At 44.2% G+C, this 22,726-nt stretch overlaps 2 protein-coding genes across 2 annotated transcripts in view; one reads left to right on the top strand and one right to left on the bottom strand.

Annotated features, from left to right (window-relative positions):
- LOC119387970 (paired box protein Pax-9-like) overlaps window positions 1–4,144 on the top strand; it is a 5,426-nt gene extending 1,282 nt beyond the window's left edge. The window contains exon 2 of the mRNA XM_037655567.2: window positions 3,793–4,144. Coding sequence (XP_037511495.1) covers window positions 3,793–4,103 — 311 coding nt within the window. The 3' untranslated portion in view covers window positions 4,104–4,144. The remainder of the gene's footprint in view (window positions 1–3,792) is intronic.
- Window positions 4,145–21,777: 17,633 nt separating this feature from the next.
- Window positions 21,778–22,634, bottom strand: LOC119378044 (EKC/KEOPS complex subunit TP53RK). The gene has a single exon (XM_037647293.2). It carries the CDS (start codon window positions 22,465–22,467, stop codon window positions 21,781–21,783), a length of 687 nt encoding a protein of 228 aa, XP_037503221.1. The 5' UTR covers window positions 22,468–22,634; the 3' UTR covers window positions 21,778–21,780.
- Window positions 22,635–22,726: the final 92 nt, after the last annotated feature.

Here is a 22,726-nt window from a genome sequence, read left to right as displayed (position 1 = left end):
AGCAAATCGTGTTACGTGATAGAGGGACGGATGGACAGTTTCTTGTTGTGTCGGCATAGAAATGTTTACGCATTTAAACATCCGAGCACACCTAAGCACTTCTTATGATTTGCGAATGAGAAAACTCGTACTAATGTCAAATTGAACTCCGCTGAGTAGTCCTTCGAGTTTTGCGCAACGAGTAATGTCACTGACGTCCTGCACGACAAGACGCAGGTAAGCAGCAGCGGCTCGCGCAGCATCTAAGCCCAATAAGAGAGAGAGAGAGAGAGAGAGTTCGCGAGAGATGAACCACACGCAACGCCTCCTAGATAGCAGACCTCTGCGCTATATTTCATCATGCTAATTGGACCGAAATTTACGTCACCAAGACCAGCGTGGTGAAAGCGGGGACGCAAGAATTTCGGTCCAAGTAGCGTAATGTCATAAAGCGGAGTCCACAGGCTTGCCATCTAAGAGACGATGGTTTAGCATCTATAGTGGCTAAGACGCTCGGCTTCTGATCGTGGGGCCATACATTCAAAACGCACCACTTCCACGTTCTTTTTTTCGAACATATTATGTTTTGTATATACATGAATTATTTTCTTTATAGCGTTTACATAGGCGAAGTTGGAATGTAGGCGAGAGCTTGCGCGGATACCCCAGGTTTCCGAGAGGGAGGGTGCCATGGCGTAGCGGCTATGCCGACCCTCTGCCCTCTTTCCTCACGCAACACCGGGTGCGTCAACTTGACAGCGTTCCCTTTCCCTTACTATACTCCGTCGTGGCGCGCACGTGACGTGGCGTCAAAGCCAATTGAAATTGAAGTGCTGTTTCACTGCGACAGATGCCGGCTTTTTCGCTCAATGAGCGATTTGATGCTCTCGCATTAAAGAAAAAAATTGTTAATCTCAAAGCGGCAACGGGCACTTTGCCGCAAGGGCTCCTATTCTCCCATTCGACCTGACCGCCTGTCTCCAATAAATAAAAAGTTCATTAACTTAATACTTAATTATGCCTTAATTGATGCCTCTAGGCATCTTAAGATGTCTGCTGCTACAGAAACAGTAGTTATGAATGCAGCAAGAAAATATTTTATTTCCCTTATTTTCGGGAATTTTCACACATATTTCTTGAAACAGCCTGTATATATACGCAGCTGCAATGAGAGAGGTCCTTCAGGGGGTGCAGGGGACCAGGGGCACACCTGAAAGAACCAGCTACACAGTTGATTTTTTGGTGTTCCAGGGGAGAGGATGAAGCAGGCCCATAGCCAAGGGGCGGGGGGAGCTAGGGGCCCGCCCCCCCTCCCCGAAATTTTGGTGAAGTACGTGTTTTTACCAAAAGTAAATAATAAAAATAGGTGTTTTTCTCAAATACTCAAGGTTCTCAGCAAGTGCCCCCTCCCCCCCCCCCGAAAAAAATTCCTGGCTACGGGCCTGGGGTGATGGCAGGTTTAAATTTCCCGGGGGGGGGGGGGGGCTGCTATTTCTTTTTTCCTCCCCCCCCCCCCTTGGCAACAACACTGGTTGCAGATACTGAGAATATCAAATGCGATGGACTGATTCGGGGGCATGTGACCCACAGCGATAAAGAGTCCTCCCTGAGAGTTCTCCATGCTGGACACTTGCTCCAGACAACTTTCTATTCTTTGAAGGCATATAAGCGCAGTTTTCATCGCTTTGTCATTGTCAGAATTGGAAACATGCTACATTTTCTTTTTGAGAATCAGGTGCATGACAGGGCTACATTTTATACATTGAGCGGTTAAAAAACAGCGCGTGTTATTATGCGCTAGAATTGGATAAATATGTGCCAACTAATGCTATGGTGTGTTAACCACCTCGATTAATTATTTTTCAAGTTTAAGAGCGTGTTATACGGGCGTATGTGGGCTAAGTATGATTAATTTTAAAACATAACGTATTTTACCGCTTTTAACTTGCATCTTACTGTTATTCACATCCTGCTACCATTCAAAGTTGCTTCCACTTCACTTTCAACCGAGAAAGTGACATCCGCGCATGCCTTGTTCCAATTCTTAAAAATATTATGCAAGATAGTTGGGCCATGACAAAAATGCTCATTTTTTAAAAAAATATAGTATGTGATGTGAACTATTCAAACTATTCGATTAGAAATTATTTGACCAAATCACTACTCAATTTGAATTTGCTCAGAACCTCGAATTTACTATTAGCACATCTCTACTTTATGAATACTTAAGACATGACTATCTTGGAATATGGAAAATGATACTTAAGTGTTGAAATGCAATGTCCACAGCTATAGTTTAGTCACCAGAATGCTGCAAGCATAAGAAGCTACTGCAGTGGTGCATGGCGGTTACCCTGTGGTCCTCCTGTGACATCCCTAGTGGCTCTGAACATGTGGAGTGCCGGGGCAAGTTCTAGTCACTTCACTGATACTTAAAACTTTGGATGTATAGTACCACATAATCTCAATTGCGCTGCTGAGTATCTATTATGGTCGCATATGTGCAAAAGCCTAAGAGCCTTAGAGTGCAATTGTAAATCAAGAGTGCCCAATTTATGTCTTCAATTACACAGCGGCGCATATTTCTTTAAAGTTATATATGTAATCAATACATTTGGCTTTCACTTTCATACTTTCAAGTGGCTAAACTGAATATTAAATAGTTGAAAAGCATTGGTCTACAGACTAGTGAGCAGTTCCTGCATAATCTTGAGATGAAATTCAAATGCAGGTGGTGACAATAAGTGCTGGACACTATAAGTTTCAAATATGGGAGATTGCAGGGAAATTAACAGGGATTAAGTTGCATTATTTTTGTTGGGACGTTCCATAGGGCAAGATAAATCTCAATCAACACTCAACAAAGTTTGTTCTTTCAAAAATCAGGATACTGTTCCAGTCCTTGGATTTTAAAGGGATCATGAACCACTTTTACAAGTAATGATCTAATGACCTTAGTATCGGAGTTTACTGCCTCCCGAATCGATTGCCGCAAAAATTTCTCGAATCCGTCAAGAATCAGCGGAGTTACGGGGGTTTGGCGCCCGCTCTCAGCGCTTTCTCTCTTTTCTCGTGCCGACGAGCGCACTGGAAGCTAGACAGGGAGGGATGGCACGGGGGTAAGAAGTTACGTCAGCGCGCGTCATGAAACGCGATCGCTCTCCCACTGTGATTCGCACGCGCGAGTGCGGCTACCGTGTAAAGTTTAAGTTAGCAGACTTAGGAGTGCGGCGCGGGCAAGTGGCGGCACCCCGTGGCAAGAAGCGCATCTCATCCGGCTATCGGCCAATAAGCATGCTATGTCTCCGCGACATCAACGTGCAGATGCCCCGCCCACCGACGAGAGTGAGAACCGGCCTCTGTTTGAAAAGAGGGCACCTGAGGAAACGGCAACTTCGCGCTCCGCTTGTGGCCTTTACGCGGCGCACACGACTGTAATATTTTGCAGAGCAGTTCATAGCCGTGTCAGCTTTCCGCGGGTTGTGTTTTTCAACAAGCCCAAGGGGTGCTTCATGACCCCTTTAAGATATGGCACAATTCCATGTCTTTTATCACCGATAAACCGAATAAAACTACAGATCTTTGAGCTGCTTCAAAAATGTTATGAGAACATACTTGCTTTCTACTTGTGAATGAATCATTGCTAACAGGTTTATTCTACTGCATCTATCATTTTGGTTCTGTGCTATATGCATAAGTATTTATTGAGCCAGCCACATTGTCATCTTATCAGTGTAGTATTTTGCTTGAAAAATATTAAAAGTAATAAATGATAGTACGTGGTAGACACTGAAAATTGCAACTCTGTTGCAGGTGGAAGCAAGCCTCGTGTTTCAACACCTCTGGTGATTCGCAAAATTCGCGAGTACAAGCAAGAGAATGGTGCTCTGTTTGCTTGGGAGATTCGGGAGCGACTACTCTTTGATAGAGTTTGCCCTCGAGACTCCTTGCCCAGCATATCTTCTATCAATAGGATTCTGCGGCGAACACTGGGACGGTCAAAACCACAGCGCCTCATGGCACAGAACCACATGGACACTGAACAGCACCCACCTGCTTCCATGGGATTAGACACACAGAAACGAACATTCTTTATTAAGGATATTTTAGGTTGGCACATGTAACTATGTCACAACTCTCTTCAACAGGTAGGTTAGCGGGAGATGATAAAACTGACGTTAGGCACAACTAATTTTGTTTGCGTATTTAGTTGTACCGGTGATGTGAAATAAAGTTATACAAAAATGTTGGTCCTGGGTTTCCTGAAGTGAAGCATTTTAACCTATATGAATAGGCTCGCATCATCACTGTTTTAACTTTACCCGAAACTGAACCTCTAACCAGCATCGTAAAACTTTTGCACAGTTCAACCTAAAAAAACAATTATTTCAAGCAATTACACTACGTTTATTTCTTCTTAAAGGGCCCCTAGACCCCCTCCGATAAATTTTAAACATTTCAAGTAAACGCGCGCATCGAGTTCAGAATGTCGTCACGATGAGCATAGGCGTGCGCAGGGTTCCCCATTAGGGGGGCAAAGGGTCGTCGCAGCGCCCCCCCCCCCTTCCAAGTCAATGTATGGGGCAGATTTTGCGCCCCCCCCCCTCTTAGGTGACTAGAAGGGTCAATGTACGGGACAGATTTTGCGCCCCCCCCCTCTTAGGTGATTAGGGGGGGCGACCGCCGCCCCTGCCCCCCCCCCCTGTGCGCACGCCTATGACGATGAGCCAGTGGCGCACCGACGGGGGGGGGGGGGGGTTGGGGGTTGTAACCCCCCCCTGAGGCCGACCTGACCCCCCCCCCCCCCGTAACTGCTTCACGGTCATTGTCACCGAGAATCCAACGTACACGTTCAGGTGGCCTTGTTAACGTTATCATTTCAATTCAAGAGGTGGTTTCAGGTCGAATTTCCTTCATTTAGCGTGTTGTATTCAGTCATCTACTCCTAAACAGAAAGAGCGAAAACCGCAAGTTCTGTGACTCTGTGTTCACTTCCAGTGAAGCAGTTTTGGACGAAAGAGAAGATGCTTTCACGGGTCGTCGGTTTGACCCCTCTTCTTTTCCTGCCCCCTCTGATTACTGCAATAGAGCAAGGAGATAGTTCGGAATCTTCGAAACAAGCTATTGTTCTTATTCTCGGGGGAAGTCTAAAACGGGACGGTGTACAGTGATAATGCGGCGCGTGACTTAGCCACAGACGTCGGTGCACAGTGCATGTGACATCAAAAACTATTACGTATAGCAGCTAATCCAGCTGTGTACGCAGTGCTACATACATGTATGTCCAGAGCAGGAGTTCGCAGTGTTGTTTACCGTTTATAACATTATTATCCGGTTCACACAGGTTCACACCTGCACACACGCCAATTATATTTGGTTACTGGGATGCTTCTAATGCAATTAGAGATTAGAATATCAAGTGCCTAAATAACATTAAATTGTCGGTGTCACGTGGCTTGGTTTAATGGCCCTAATGGAGCGACGACAAAGTTGCGCAACAAGTATTTATTTTATTTATTTATTTTCACATACTGTTAACCCTTTGCAGGGTTTTTACAGGAGTGGGAGCGAAGGGGAACAAAAAGAAAAACAGAAAACATTCACATCAATAGTAACAATCAATTTTGGACCGAGCAGCCTTTCTCAACAAGTTCAATTTAAGGAGGCTGCATGCACGAAATAAAGTGGTAGTGGGCGCATTATACATATTTTACACCCGTAGAAAAGAAAAGAAGGATAATAAATCACAGCTGTAAAAGTTGGTGCAAATACAAATGTTGGCAAGCAAGTCAATTCAAGGAAGTAATACAGTACATACAGTACATATGTTGGTTTTTGCCTCGAATGTGCAACTTTTTTAAATTCTACGACACAAAACTCATTTTATAGAAATAACAAGCGTTTTTCATGTACATTCAATGCCTTACTCCCTATGGAATCGAAACTCGCTTAAGCGTGACGAACATTTCCTGTTACTATGCCGATGGCGTTCTCATTACTTTTTCTCAAATCCTTGATATTATAGTGAACACGAATTGTGTCCGTCACGGAGCACCATTCTTTTCCTTTAAATACTCAATAATATACACTCTCCTGCCGACAAACATTCTTTTTTCATCTAGATGGGTTCTACAAAACATAAAATGAAAATGAGGTGGGATAGCCACTTCAACCAACAAGACCACAATTTCGATCAAGCCAAACTTTACATTCTACAAATTTACGGTCACCACGGGAGAGGAAATACATGGAATCGTATTTGATGCTATTTGATACACAAATTTCAATCCCTACACCCATCAGGAATAAATCTAGCTCGTGGTAATTTGGAACCACTAAAAGCCATAGCACGATTTCTATCATATTAAGAGACATAAAGTACGCTCAGCCTTCAAATAACCTGGACAATTATTCTACTCGCAACATAAAATCCCTACTAGCCTCCATCATACACTAACAATGTTCTTTTTTAAAAAAAATTTCAAATTCTCCGCGCCTTATTCCGACTGTACCCCCCTCCTTTTTTTTCTTTTTTTTCCCTCCTCCTTCTTCTTACTGGACAGCCTCCCAAGTTTTGAGGCCATCGATGACACTTGATGTGTATGTCCGCCAATGACTTCACCCATTAAGCACGTGTGGGCTTCAAAAGTACACCGCCGCTTGCCCCACCATCTTCTGCAGACCTTTGTGAGTGCTAGACGCGCCGCCCTTTCCAAGTTGCTTCCTTTCCTGCAGCCTTTCCAAGTTGCTTCCATACTCCGCTCTTTTCTTTGTCGAGCCTTCTACGGCTCTCGCTTTGGTGCGGGGTGCCGAAAAAAGAAGGAAAAAGAAACGGTCTTGTTGACATTCCCCCCCCCCCCCCCCCCCCCCCCCGAGCGCGTGGCCCGCAGCCGACGATGGGGACGGGCGGTTCGTGAAAATGTTTTCAGCATTACGAGCGCAATAGCGCGTTCTCTGCCTTCTCCAAAAGACTGGCCACCGGAAGAGCAGCGAACCCGAGGCATCCTCAACAAAACCTCTTGTACTGGCTGCGACGCCCGCTGCATCAGCGGAACTGAGACGGGAAAGACGTTCACAATTTTGCAAAGACGCAGACCGCCGAATCAATTTTCTTGAAACTGTAGTCCTCGCAGCTGAAACCAATTACCAGAAATATGAATGCTGGAAGATACAAGCTACCCAATCGTGAACCACGCTGAAGGCAACCCACACGTAGCGTCTTCGCTTTTCCCTGCGCAGAGCCTAAGAAAATAGAAAAAAAGATGTCTGCTTACAGCTCACACAGTCCGGCACTCCAAGTATCCCCCTTTCCCTGTCTCTCATCTAACAGTTTACCTCGACACATCCACACGCCAAAGGAGCTCCCCACCCCCTTTTACTCTTGAACTCATTCCCAACGGTCAAGTCCAAGCACTCCTCTGTTCTTCTGCTGACGAGCACCGCCGCCTCCTGACTCACCCTTTCATACCGGCCGAACAAGAAAAGCCTTCTTCGTTTGTCTCGCTCCCTCGAACTCTCAAGAAAGAACCGTATGGATTCCGAAACGTAGGGACAATGCTCACTCAAAGTTCCAAAGATAAGAGGCCGTCGGCGGCGCTTCGAAACAAGTGTTTTCTGTTTTCTTCGGGGCTTGCGTTTTGTGCAGGCAAATGGTGTCGCCAGCGGGGTGGTCGCGCATTTTTTCTTAACTTTGTTGACAGCGGACGGATGAGGTGCATTGGAGCGGCGAGAAGAAAGGCGACCTCGTAGTACGCGGCTCATTCGTCAAAACGACCGCAAACCCCGGAGGCCGTACAGCGTACAGCTCGAGCACATGACGATATTAGTTTAAGCACATACACTGTCGTTCCTGCATTTCTGAGCAAGTCTTGGAGCAACTAGTGTGTGCGTCGCCAGCCATGCCGCAGTACTGCACACACGCAGGGACCCCAAGCAAGCACGAATGCTATGCGAAATCCATACTTTGCGAAGACGGGAGGAGTAAGACGACGTGGCAGAATGAGTAAATGTTTTGAAGGCGGTGGGACAAGAAAAGGGGGCTTTGGAAAATGCGAGAGGTATATTGGGGTGCCACGTTTTCTTTCTTTTTTTTTCAGTAGGCAACTCTCGCTCTCTCTCTTTTTACCACTTCTTTTTTGTATGTTGTACATCGGACGGAAAAGTCCGCTTTGCTAGAACTTGCTTCTGTGTCTGCTGCGCGAGTCTGCGTCGACAGTGACCTACCACACCAGACATCTCGCTGACGTGTCAGTCGAACACGATCCTCACCTACTTCCCGACAAAGATTCCGTGTTCCCATTCAAGAGAAGCAGCAAAAACACCGGAATGCCCGATTACGGCCAAGAAGGAACCGATGACTCGGCACATAGCGCCTTCGGATGCGTCAATCGATCAGTCATTTATCAGAGGGTACTTCAGTCGCCGAACCTGTGCACCCGAATGACATGGCAAATCGGTAAGCGTGGCTACAACAGTTTATCCGTGAGCTGAGAATTGTATTGTACGTGTGCTGCACTGACCTGTGCATACTGTTTATAATCAATGCCAGAAAGTTTACAATGAATATTTACGATACACTTTCAGATTTGTAGTTTGGCGAGGCTCGAAGGAAGTATAATATAGGATGTTCTGCTCGCATTATGCACAAAATTCTCAGTTGCAGAATTTTTCAACTGCTAAAGTTGCCAATGGGGCTTGTTTGTATGACATTTCCTGATTACTGTGGCTATCGGACACAAGACACAATAAATGGAACACAAGAAAGGCACACGGCGCCGGGTGTCCTCGTGTGCCTTTCTTGCGTCCGATTTGTTTGCGCTACCATAGTAATCATTTGTTTTATAACAGCATTGTGCGATCACCAGCCGGCCCGCGCGTCAGCACCCTTATCACTACATGGAGCTGAAAAATTTACAAAAACAAGTATTTGCCAGACACATTTGTTGGAACTATATTACGCGTTGGTTTATTCAATATGCCGTTTTTTTCTACGTGCGCTGCTTCACTGAGTGGTTTCTCGGCCCTCTCAAGTATTTTCAATATCTTGCTGCAAAACGCTGAAAGATCATCATCATCATCATCATCATCACATTTGACATTATTATTATTATTATTATTATTATTATTATTATTATTATTATTATTATTATTATTATTATTATTATTATTATTATTATTATTTGGTATCACATATTTCATTTGTCGTTACATTCCTGTAGTCTTCTCAGAATTTCAACCCCCCCCCCCCCTGAGAGAAATCCTGGGTGCGCTAATGCGATGAGCAATGCCAAACGCAGCAGTGCTACGAGCCACGGGCCCACCACAGGTTCGAAGAAACAATCCCTTCTCTCTGGGCCTTTCAATAATCCCCAGCATTGGCCGTGATGTCAACATTTGAGTCTGGTCATGTCATACACAAAAAGAACCTGTTTGCCTGTTTGCAGGTACGCACGCACACCGCTCTTCCTCCTCGCATGGAGGGGAGGAGCACTCGCCCAGGAGGAGAGACGAGCCGATGAACGGAACTTAGCGAAGGAAAGAGCGATGCGAGCGGGGGCCGCTTTTGGATCATCAAACGCGTGTAGCTCCGCTATATTACGGCACTGTTTCAAAAGATATTCTCGCGGCTGCGTGTTTGTTGAATACTCGTGCACAACTGCAACACCACAACTAAATTTCGACCTCTGGTTGGTTTAGGGGCTCTCTAAAATAAAATATTCAGTAGCTAATTCAATAGGCATTGCTCATGTGGAAATTTCTGTCACTGACAGATGGGCGGTACAGGAGTGTCTTCGAATTAATAAGTACATCAGCATAGCACATATACGTAAATTACATATTCTGTATAGTGTAGACTGGGCTTTAACGGGACATCCATGAAGCAATAAGAACCTGACTATGCCGTTTGGGCCAAGTGACGATAATGCAGTCGTCGTCACACGAACTGCTTTTTAATGTTTGCACAATTCTTTTATTGCAGTAGCAATTACGTGGACACTCTCGGCGGATTTTTGCCGTCGCCGTCATGTCCCGTATATGTATATGTATGTATACATATAAAAAAGGCACAAAGAAAAATAAATCAGAAGAAAAAATTCCAAAGCACCAGACCGGGAATTCGAACCAGCCACCCCTCGCTCCGCAGCGTACGGAGTTAAGACAACTCTACCACGTGCCATGCTTCCGCAGGCATAATAACGGTGACCTATTTACACACACCATTTACCGCTGGCGGTACGCAGATCTTGGAGGAGCTTGGGCGTGTTCTGTATCACGCAACGCTCCTACACTTTCTTTCAGTTTGAAAACTGCCCTTGAGACGCACACGAAAAAGTGCCCCTTTCTGTACCCACTCGCGGCGTGGAACGAAAAAAAAAAAAGAACGCCAGGCACACCTTGCGTCAGACACCAACGCATGGCAGGAGAAGCAGAGGGGTCACTCTATGCGCTGCAGTTTAAAAGAAAAAGACATATCTGAAAGTGTCGGGTTCTGCATAGTCAACACTTGCAGCGTGCTGCTCAAACACAAAGACGTAACAATTGTGACAGTTGTTAGTTCGTGCTTGTCCTGTGTATGTGTTCTTTTCGAGCGTCCTTCTTTGTGCTTCAGCGGCGCACTTGCAGCTTGCCGTTATTCATGTGGCATTCCAATTTCTTGCTATTGCATTCATTGCTTCGCCTTGTGGCGAAACTGTGACTTTTTAAAATTTTATTAAATGAGATTTATAAAAACCGCTAGGTGACCAGTGTTCAGATGTAAGTTTTGAGCTAGGCCGTTGCAGTGTTGCCAACAGAACATTTCCTTTGTTTCCCTCCCCGAACAAATAAGATAAAATAAATATAGTAGGCATAGAAATTGTGAAAATGTGTCCTGTTGGCCTTCTAAAGGCCCCATAAGCTACACTGAGCATGGAAGTCTTGATTTAATGGCAACTGTGTGCCAGTTTATAGTGAACATAGAGCTTCAATTATATTTTTATACAAGGCATTATAGCAAAGTTAGCGGCTATTAATAAAAAAAAAACTACATGGTCACTGTACTTTTTCCGTCACCTTCACTGCCCTCCTCAGAGGCACTCTCTCCTCCTTGCTTCACACTTTCACCAAACTGCATGCAATGCGCAGCAAAAGCTGGAGGCGATGTCCACACACCAGAAGAAAAGCTCCTCCACAGCCCGTCCCTCAATGCCCCTTGCGACACTGATTGAATGGAATTGTCATAAAAAAATTAGTAGGGCACATTAGGTGTGCCCCCACACCCCTCAGCATACACAGACAGTTCTTTTAATGTTGGTGTGATCCTCCATCATGACTCGACCAATGAAAAAGTTTTGCCCCGATGACGTCATGTGTGGAATCCCTGCTGCCATCACGACATCTGAAGAAGGTACAGTCAGGAGGGAAGTGCCAGATTTGTTTTTGAATTTGTTGTATCCCTGAAGCAGTGATGCTACCACGGTTGTGAAAAACAATTGTCATGGTAGACTGTACATGATGCATGTATAAGATGTGTAAAAATTAGGGATGGGCGAATATTCGGGTGTTTCGAATATTCGAACGAATATTACAGTATTCGAATTCGCTTCGATACGAATTTAGATTACTCGAAATCTCGAAGTATTCGAAATGAACGAATATATGTATACATTTGACAGCACATAACCTCCTGTAAAGATAGTTTCACTGCAGCGTCTGGTTGCTGTGCCGTGAAACAACTTATTCAGGAAAAATCTGCACTGCCGCGAAGCCACACTTCAAGGTTAAATGTACATATTTTTTTAAGTTTAAGAGCGTGTTTTATGAGCTTATATGCGCTAAGTATAGTAATTTTTAGATTGTAACGTCCACTTATAACTTGCACCCTACTGCTATTCAAATCTTGATACTATTCAAGGCTGCTTCATTTCAAACCAAAAAAGTGACAATCACTCATACCTAGTTCCAATCCTTCAAAATATTGTGCAAGGGTCATGTCAAAAATGCTAATTTTTCTTAATAATATGCGGTAAATGCTATTCGAACTATTCGATTCGAAATTATTCGACCAAATCACTATTTGCTTCGGATTCACTTCGAACCTCAAATTCACTATTCGCCCATCCCTAGTAAAAATGTGAAGCGGTTTAATGTCTCTTGGGAACCCCATCCCTCATTAGTTGGATCATCAAAAGGACTGTTGAAGAATTTAGCTTTTTTTCACTCAGGAACAAAAATGGGCCATAACGTTTTTTCATTTTTTCTGTTTTTGGTAGCAACACAGTGAACAACATCCTGATCAGAGGGCACAAGGGAGCAAGCAACCAGTTTTCTCACCAACAGCTGGCATGATCACCACACAGTCTGTCACGTTTTGTACTTGGGGTGCCCCTGTTCAGTTTGGGATGATACAGCTTCATTGTGGTACAGTTTCCTATTGTTCCTCAAAATGTTGCAAGCAACATGGCATCTTTGGAAGGGAGAAGGTCTGGGCATGTTGGTGATTCACAGCAATGCAGAAAATGTAGTGCAAAAAAGGACTAGGGAAAGGACACTTGTCTTGTCTCGACCTTGTCCTTGATTGCACTCCGTTTTCTGCATTGACATTTTGTTGCAGTTTATCGACTCTGTAATTCAGAAACTTTACCTCACCATTAATGTAAATTGTTTTTTTCATGTCAGCAATATTCAGTCTGAAAGTACCAGCATCAAGCATGAGGCTGCTCAAGATATTGTCTGATAGTTGTCAGACATAGATAACATGACCAGCCTCAATATAGTTAATAAACCTTCACTGCAATACTGTATTTATAAGCATTATTTTACGACCGATTTCAGAGAGTCAAACTGGAACAACACTTAGCCAGAGCGACACAGCCGACAGTCATGGCAGCAACAGCGAGGACAGAAAACTAATCTGTTCAGATAGCTGAAATGTGCCATATTGTGCTTCTCGCCACTGTCACTGCTGTCAATAATAGCTGTCAACATCCAATCATTTTACAGCGAAAGCTGTTATGAGATCACAACAAGGGCCGTTTTTGGTGCCATAATTGTCCGCCGCCGCCACCGCCGCCGGTGTCCGTAACCCCTATCGCTCGAAATAAGAAAAAATTTCCAGGATGGAACGAGGTTCGAACCTGGGCTCTCTGCGTGGGAGCCCAGTAACCTACCTCAGAGCCATGTCAGTGCTTGAAACTGCTTTGCAAAAAGACCCTATACAGGCTTCATGTTGAGAAGGAACCACATTAACATATGTAATGTAGCATGGTAGAAGAGTAAAATAACAACCAAGTGTCACACAGTGCGAATTCTGTAACGAGGCGTCACACAATGTGAATTGTGCAATGAGTGAGTTGTTGAATGCTTCCAACCCATTACAAAGGGCTCTGCCATAATTCTGCATCGTCATTAGCCACAGCATCAACAAAGTGCACATAATACCTTACAGGTATTTAGCAGGTACCACGGTTCTGTGCAGAATGACGAAAAATTGCGTAGTGGCTGCTTCGTTACTTCACAAAAATTATGATTTATAGCGTAGTGGGTTCCTCGCAGGTGCACCTCTATTGGTTGCCAAGGAAGCCCATAAGGCTCCCATGATCCATTTCCTCAGGGTCTCAATAAAGTTAATTCCCCTCTCTCTATCTCTTTCTCACGTTAGCGTATGTTATAAAGCATGGTGGGAGAGTTAAATAACGACCAGGCGTCACACAATGCGAATTACGTAACTAGTGGGTCATTTAAAGCTTCCAACCCACTACAAAAGGCTCAGTCATAATTCTTCATCGTCATCAGCCGTCGCATTAAGAAACTGCACATAATGCCTTACAGATGGTACCTTGCTTCTCCACAGAATGACGAGTAATGTTGTGGTGGGTGCTTCCCAACTTCACAAAAATTATGATTTGTGGCGTAGTGGGTACGTTGCTAGTGTAGTTGTATTAGTATCCACAAGAGAGTTTATAACGGGCTCTAGAAATGCCACACTTCGAGCTTTCGCTGTGACTGTGCTGCGCTTTTCGCGCAGACCTGGCGTTTTTTTGTTAACAGCATACTACAGCTGTACCATCGGTCTGCAGAAGAATACTAATGGCCTGAGCACCATATCTGTATTGATATGCCAAATGTAGTAAATGTGCTCCTACATGTTCTGTCCGTTATGACCGCAGAACAGTTGTACAGACAGAGGTCATGTGTCAGACGGCGCTTATTGTGCTTTCACTTGTGCTAATATATATCTGTTTATAAAGTATGCCCATTTTTGTTCACAGTCATTGCAGACAGTGCTGGAATAAGAGGACCAATTCCATCCTGCTTAGCCATCACCTCCAATGCCCATTGGCTGAATGTGGCCACCACATTTCAGGACTGAGAAACGTCCACTATGCAGTTTGCTAAAAAATTAGGCATGAATTGAGGCCACCTGCTGATCAACTGCTGAGCAACAACAAAGTTTTATCCCTCTTTTCTTGATGTACCAAAGGCAGTAAATTTACTTCAACATATCCGGCATGTGACAGAATAACTGCATATAGACAGTATGTGTCATGTAGTGCTTCATGTGCTGTTGCCATGCCTCATCAGCAAATAGAATGCTGCAGCATCTTCTCAACCGTGTCACAGGTCCTCCCTGCAGTCTGAAATCTGGGTGCAGTACACAAATAACCAGCAGCAATATTAACATAAGAATTCTCGTGACACGCAGGTCGTGAAAAACTGCTGCCAGAAATGTGCCGCACGGAGAAAAAAAATAAATTTAAATGGGCCTCATAATATAAATATATGAGAAAAAACAGGATCGTCAAAAAGGTCACATTTTCATGCCTTGTAAATATTCTTTTTGTCCTCACACCATCACTAAATATTTTGGAAGAATAGTTATGGTAGAACAGTTGGTTGGTTTAGCTGTTCTTGACAGGCCAGGTTAACCTAGCAATCTGGGCTCATAATTACTTCCCTTTTTGCCTCTTTCAATGCTCTACAGGAGAAGCTTTATAAATTCAATGTCCTAAATAAATTAATGCATAGTTTAGTTGCTTTTAGCCAACTAGAGAACGTAAACGTTGTGCTTCAGGCTTTTATTTCTCTAACTGTCAAAATATGTTGTTGAGCAGAGCTTACAGATCAAATGAATGACAAACAGTAGAGTCTATCAACTAATCACATGCTCCTAAAACTGTGTTTTCTGTAGTGCTACTGATCCGAGGAGCTGTTTTATTTCTGTGACAATGATCATAAGCAGTGCTGGGCAACACCCCCAAGGCTACACATTTAAACTGCAGCAGCAGCACGAGAGAGAAAGAAAGGCAAAGGAAAGACAGGGTGGTTAACAAGAGGATGATCTCCAGTTGGCTACCCTGCAGTAATCTAGAAAGGGTAAGGTAGTATGAAAGAATGAAAGAGGAGAAGAGTCTATCAAGGTGCCACAAAGTCACAATGGCTATGGTAATCTCCATTCAAGCAAGACAGTCAAAATACTATGTGGCTGTCTGAAATTCACATTGGCCATATTCAAACTTGATTTATGATTCAACCATTCATGTTCTTTAAAGGTACACGAGCCCTATGGCAGCATGTTTGCTATATTTACCTCAAAGTTATACAGAAAAGAGGCGCACTTATTTTAAAGGTCTCATGCTGATGCATATGCTGGTCCAATGTCAAGCTTACTGAAGAACACAAACCCTGGTAGACTGTGAAAGAGACAACTTTCGTAAATAGGATGGTGAACCTACAACAGACAGCTGTTGAGCATCGCATAAATCTTGCCTTGTGGATTTGTATGGTAACACTACTGCTCCACAACTTGCATCACCTGCGGCCAAAGTTTTGCACATCTCAAATGGGCCCTTTCAGGCATGCAGCACGACAGCGACAGTAAAATGGTGCAATGCCTGCTACTTTTGAAGTTCCAGGAGTAGCATCAGCAAGTGCTCCACAGTATGCACAATGCCCCCATGTACTGTCATCTTCACACAATGGCTCCATCCACGACGTGTAGCATCATCCTCATCACAATAAGTCCTCATCAACCAAAATCACCAGTGCCGTACACATCACTCTAGCCATGAGTGAACAAGAATGTGCTTTTATTCTGAGCTGGGCTGGATGTTGCAATCCTCACACTCATCGGAATAAATGTGAGAATGATGGCTTGCCATACTGGTCACTCTCATTTCATCCTAGAGAAGACAATACAGTGTACCAAAGTGCCATTGTGGCATCACAACAAAAAACCTGCTGCACATTATAGCAATGATGCGCTGGAGCAAGAACCAGGCTCTTTCTTTTTGTAGATGCACACAGGCTTTGTCATAAGTAGGGCTCCGTGTTTTTGGAGTTTATTTTTCTTGAAATTCGGAGGATGTTTTTCGGAGTTTATTTTTTGGGAGGAAATTCGGCATCTATTGCAGTTTGTTTCTCGTAAATGTCCAATTCTCCGAAATTTGGTGTTTAATTTTGCATTATAAATTGTTGCAATGTGTTCTTATTAATCTTATTTCCAATGACAATGCATTGCGTTGTTGCTGATAATCCTGTTTCTCCATCCACTCATTTTTCTCACTTCCTGTTCATTTACCCTGTTAATAAGGCTGTTGATGTCCACTGCTGTAAACTCGCCAAAATGTGCTACAGTCAAATCTCGTTACAACGAACACCACATTAACGAACATTTCAAATTAACGAACTTTTAAGAAATCCCGTGCCGACTGCTTATAGTTTCAATGTAAAAATATTTCACTACTACGAACTTCAGAATAACGAACATTTCAGAATAACGATCGTTATTTAATTCCCGTGTAATCTTAACAACACCTCAGTACTACGAACTTATATCCCGAAATGCGAGGATTCTTAGATTTCAGTGTATCGGTCATGGCAGTCGGAGCTGTAAGGTAGCAGACGACGCAACGCGAAGAGCGGACGCCCTCCCGCTAAAACCTGAGATGGCACGGGAGGAGAAAGACGCGGGCGGAGAACTTTTTTTTTTCCTTCGTTGCGGAGGCGACAACGCATCAGGTTTTGTAAAGGCCCAACCGCATGCATAGCACGCGACCACGCGACTTTCGAGCGAAGGCGACTGCGACAAACGGGCTCCGTCGCGCTGCTCGATTGAAAACTATTGCGCGCACGCAGGCAAATTACGAAAAAGAATTACAGAGTAGATGAATGACAACATACCAAATTTATTATTGTCTTGTTTGAGATAAAGATGCCATAAAAGCGTTTCGGGACTTCCTTTTTTCGCAATCTTATGTTTAACCGCGGCAATAGTATCTGCTGTGATCCCATGGGGCGCCCGGAAGCGTACGCTGCCTACGCTACGTCGCACTTTGCAAACTGCGTTATGTTGGGGTTAGTCCACGAGGCGCATCTCGACAACGTTTCCTCTTGCTGTCATAGAACGTTTAAGAAAAGCCGCAGCGCCTCACATCGTTGCTTCGCAGGGAGAAGGGCTACCTCACACGACGACGATGTTGACATTGCAGCAAGCTACCACCGAAACATCAAAACGAACCGTCGATCATAAATAACGACAAAATACGGCCGCTGCCTCGCTCTCCGCGTGAGATGGGGCTGTAAATAAGGTAGTCTATAACTTGCATTCCTTGAAGTACGCGCCGATTGGAAGCATCACGAGCAAATTGCAACCGAAGCAAGGGTCAGAGATGGTGCCATGTTGTTGGATATCGTCATGCTCACTTCCGGGCGACAAGCGATGTTTTCTGGCTTTCCAGAAACCTGGGATGCTATCGCGGAACGATTCTATTTCAGATTCCAATGCCTTTCGTGCTTTTCGCGCTTGGCCAGTGGTCAGTCCGTCCGCGTTATCAGCGCGATCAGCCAGCCGTGTGGAATCGGAAATAGCATCGTTTCGCGATTGCACCCCTGCGACAAGCGACGGCGATGGATGGCCCTCCGCGACAGCAAATCCTGTCGGCCGTCGCTCAAAACTCGCGTGCATGCAGTTGGGCCTTAAAGGATTGCAGCGATGACATGGACGACGATGTCACGGTAGCACCCGAAGATCGCGACGAGTCCGTGTCGGCCACAGATGCGTTGGACTACTTGAGGAAACTCCGCATATTCACAGAAAAAAGCGGAACAGCGACCGAAGCGGCGGATAAAAATGCGGACGGTCTAGAATCGTTCGTGACGCAGAGTTTGTGCTGCACCCGTCAAAAAAACGATCACGGACTATTTCAAATAAACGTGCCTTGTCTGACGTTCACGTGTGCATTGTCGTGAGAAACGAGTTCAAGGACGTACCGTTGCAAAGGTAGGACGTTTGCGTTACTGAAATTCTATTGTTATGGTAAATTTTTGGGCTTTCACTATAACGACCTTTCAGAGTAACGAACATTTTTCCGCGGTCCCCTGAAGTTCGTTATACCGAGATTTCACTGTATAGGGAGGGTGGGGGGGAGGGGACAGGAGCTAGTCAAGCTGCTTCTCAGCTTTTTCTCCCAGCCTCCCTCATCTTTTTGACGAAAAATAAAGGACCTATTATTATTATTATTCTCAATACTCCGAAATCTTAGAAGAAATGATATCTGAACACGAAAACATGCAAACACACTAAGTGTATTTTATATGTCTGGAAGGTTTAATGCACAAACACCTATACATACAAGTACAAGTACTTGAATACAAAACACCTACGTTTATTCGTATTAAAACCTTAAAGCTTGTTGTAATAGACGCAAGCATATTTTATGCGGTTGCTGCCGCTGATGGAAGTGCACTCCTTTCGATTTATGATTGTCAGCTTTGAAAATGCCCTTCAAACGTTGAAAATGCCCTTTTAAAATCGGAGTTTATCGGATAAATCCAAACTCTCAAAAATTTTACCGAGTTTTATGGGAATTTTTCGGATTTATCCTAAAACATGCAGCCCTAGCCATAAGTTATCAGTACAAATATTGATGCACTGTGTAAGCTGCAGATAGAACAATAAATATGTTGCTGATAATGCTATTATACTTCAACAATGATCCTTAGCGTCATGCCTGCCACCATGCAGAAGCTGATGGTGCGTTTCGAAGCAACCGTCAAGACACCTGAAGCACAACATAAGAGAACCTGCCGCGTTATGATTGTAGAGTAAGAATGGCCGGTGTTATTTTCCAGCAGATATGTTTCATGCAATAGCAGTCTAAATAGATGAATTCTTCGCATATGCCAGTTCATTGCAACCTCATAAATAAGCCAAAAGGATAACTGCCGTTCATAAAATAGCTAGATAGCATGTAAGAGAATGGGAGAAATGTAAAAAGACATTCATAGCCAATTTCTAGATGTTCAGTGGCTTTCAATAGATGTGAATGCAGTCAAGAGACTCGACACTGTACAATGATGTGCCTCAAATTATGCTTCATACCAAAATTAGACTAAGAAAAGAGTGACAGCTGTGTATACTGTTCAAGCTGGGAGCTTCTTCTTCTGCCATCAAGAAAGGTGTTTGGACAGTGTCTATGTTACTGACAAAAAAAGCATAAAAAAAAGACCATCAAGACACATTTTCCTTGACTAACCTATGTAAAGGTAAACATTAAGGCTGGAGCGACAGAGAGCACTAAGGTACACCCATATTGCTTCCTCATAGGTTCTGCATGTTCACATTTTTGTACACGGGACAGATGCCACCTGTGTATGTGTTATCTTTCCAAGTTTGTGGCACTAAAGATTTGCAGACGTAAGAAGACAAAGTATCTTTTATTCGTAAACATTTTGCCCCACAAACTTTGATAGCCAAGTGCCAATTAGCCCAGCAGCCTACTTTTATTAATGGAAGAGCTATGGCCTCTTGTACAGCTTCAACAAAATTGCCCTAATTTAAAACATTCTCAACTGCCGTCGGCACCATCTCCAAGGAAGCATGCCATATCCTCAGTGACCAAGGCATTTCTAATCACATCTTAACGTGGTTTCCTGGTCACATGGGCCATGTTGGGGGAGGCCCCACCAACCTCAACGAGCCGGCCCACTCAAAGGCGCGAAGTCTGATGTTCTGTACCCACGGAGATTCTCCCCAGCCCACGACGTTGGAGAACAGAGATCAGCCCACCACATACAATGAGATTTCACAGCACTTCTACCTAGGCAGGAGGTCTAACCCCCTCCTCACAGAAAATTACACAGAGCCCAGGAAATGACACCTAGACTCTTACAGATGGGTTCATACCCAAATTTGGCTTTATTTCACAAAATTTATCTGGATACTTACACTAGCAGCTCGTGCCCCTGTTATGGGGAGGTAGCTAATGTAGAGTACATGCTCTGGCGATGCCCCTCGTTACTGGGCAGCGATCATGCCATCCAAGGGATGTGGTGCTTTGCCATCAGAAGCCCCAACAAAGGGGATCAGCTTTGGGCAGTCCAAAGAGCCCACGATGCGGCAGTCGGGCTTAGCCTGCACGTCCCAAAGTGGCAGGAGCCCACTGCGCTCTAGTCACGTCTCTGAGGACTAGTAATAAAATTTGACCAACCAACCAACTGCCCTTTGGTGGCAGGAATGAACAATTTACCATGTTTTTTTTAGAAGGAATTCAGGATGTTACTGCAATGCACCACACTAACTGCTATATGACACCATGATGGGGCCATCCAATTTTCGTCACTACATCTGACAGGTGGACTCACATATCTCAAACAAGTGCAGCACACAAGGCCCATACTGCTATGGATCAGTTCACTGTGCAAAACGTTGAAAATAGGAATTGGAAAGGAAACGTAGTGCAGTGTAATTTTCACGAGCAATGTTTCCATAAATGCCTTTGCATAGCTAGTCACAAAAGTGAGTGGTAGTGTGGCTTGACCAAGTTGTTTCACATTTGGCAAAAATGTAACCAAACAAAGGCAAGGGCACAGAGTATGCATATCATGCATATTGTGTGCACTCACTTTGTAAATGTTAAAGGGACTTACAACCAATTTTTCTTGACCCAGTTTTTTACGGTGCAACAAAAAGCTCCCCCTCATTAGTGGTCAAGCCTGAAGAAGTTGATTCCAAAAGCATGTGGGTATTTTGTAAGCAGAATGTTTAGATCTGAGAAGGCACTAAAAAAATTACGATCAATGTTCTGCTTTCTCAGGAGTGAGTGCAACTGTAGTTAACCACCTTCATACTGACATTTTCAACAGTTTATGGATATAAAAAGCAGGTAGAATAAATTTGCTGAACACCCGTTGTCACGTGAAGTCCCTTAACTGCCTCGCGAGCCAGGTGCTCCTGGCACTTCTCCAATTCGTTGGCAGGTGCCTAACGGCACCTGCCAACTAATGTGTACTGCATTTAAACACTAATATAGAAATCATTAACTGCTTACACCAGTAAAAGGTCACGTGACCAGTATCATGTGCATCTTCGCTTTTATGCTGCGTGGAGCAGCGTGAGGGCGCCAACAGTAACTTTTTGCGACTTTAGTGAAGAAATAAAAATATAAATCCGCATTTATGAGAACAAGGTTTGTTTTAGCCAATACTATAAACAACCTTTCTGGGGTAATCTCATTTCGAGTTTTGAGCAGTTGTATGTCCCTTTAAATGTATTCACATGATGCATATTGCGTATACTCGCAATAAATTGTTTTACCCACACAGAAAATTTTCTCTTGTTCAGTCATGCTAGTTTGCCTTCAAGCAAGAACCCAAAAGCATTACACATAATCAGATGCGCTATTACTGGTCAATGGTATTTTCTTCTTTAACACACCATTCAACACACTACGTGAACTGTAATGCATAGGAATGTGCACACATAAGCAGGCGAAAAGTTTTTATCTTTACTGGCACATTTCCTTCTTGCAGGCGTGTCTACGGTCAACCGACCATAGTCCTCTTTCTTCCACGTTGTTTCACTTCCTCGAACTTTTTCCTGATGTTCGCAGCTTTTTGCGGGTAGTTTCTTGAGTAGCTGTCCAGAAGTCTTGGAAAGAAGACTTCGATCCCTGGGTGAGCACTCAGGAATGCCCTTTCTAGAACGTACAAGTCGACGCCCTTGTCTTCAAGTGTCTCGCTAATAAAACTCAAGCCGAAATCAATGGCATAGATTAAAGGCAATGCCGCTTCGCGACGCTGCACCATCAAGTTGGAAGTGGTGAGGTCACCGTGGACGATGTGATTTTTATGCATTAGCGCAACAACCTCGCCGATCTTGTCCATGAGAAACTCCAAGCTTTCCGCGCGGCACGACGGTTCTTCCGATTGCAGAGAAATAATCTTCTCGCGGACTGTCTCGGCATTTTCGATGTGTCCTGTCACAATGATTCGCGACGTCAAGTCAATAAAGTACACGGGCGGTACCGGCACACCAACAGCTCTTGCCTTTCGCAAAGCGCGGGCTTCAGCTCGCATGCGCTCAAGGGTCAACAGCCTATCCAGGTCGGGATGCCTGTATTTCTTTTCAAATCTCTCCTTGAAAATAGCGGGCTTTCCAAAATATGCGCCTTTGTACACCTTTGCTTCTGCACCTTGTTTAAAGAGGACTGCGTCAAACGCATCCATCATGACAGCAATACAAAATGAACAGACAGTAACTAAAGGCTTGCAGTACCAGAAAACCACTCGGACTGGCGTAAAGTCGCAAACACTCTATTTAGTCGTAAACCAAGGACTCAACAACACGCACATGCTCGCACTACGTGACCATGCTACCCAGCCGCCATACTTTGCGAAACTGCTAAAGCATGGCTAAATCAACGTGCGTCAACTGTGACGCTAAAAAAATGAATCTATAAAAAACCAAGCATATCAGTTTATTTTTAGC

Source organism: Rhipicephalus sanguineus, chromosome 1 (genome assembly GCF_013339695.2).
Source record: "Rhipicephalus sanguineus isolate Rsan-2018 chromosome 1, BIME_Rsan_1.4, whole genome shotgun sequence".
Classification (NCBI taxonomy): domain Eukaryota; kingdom Metazoa; phylum Arthropoda; class Arachnida; order Ixodida; family Ixodidae; genus Rhipicephalus; species Rhipicephalus sanguineus.
This window is presented reverse-complemented; position numbering and strand designations above follow the sequence as displayed.

Coding starts and splice junctions, on each gene's coding strand:
- LOC119378044 (XM_037647293.2), bottom strand. CDS start 22,467: ATGATGGATGCGTTTGACGCAGTCCTCTTTAAACAAGGTGCAGAAGCA.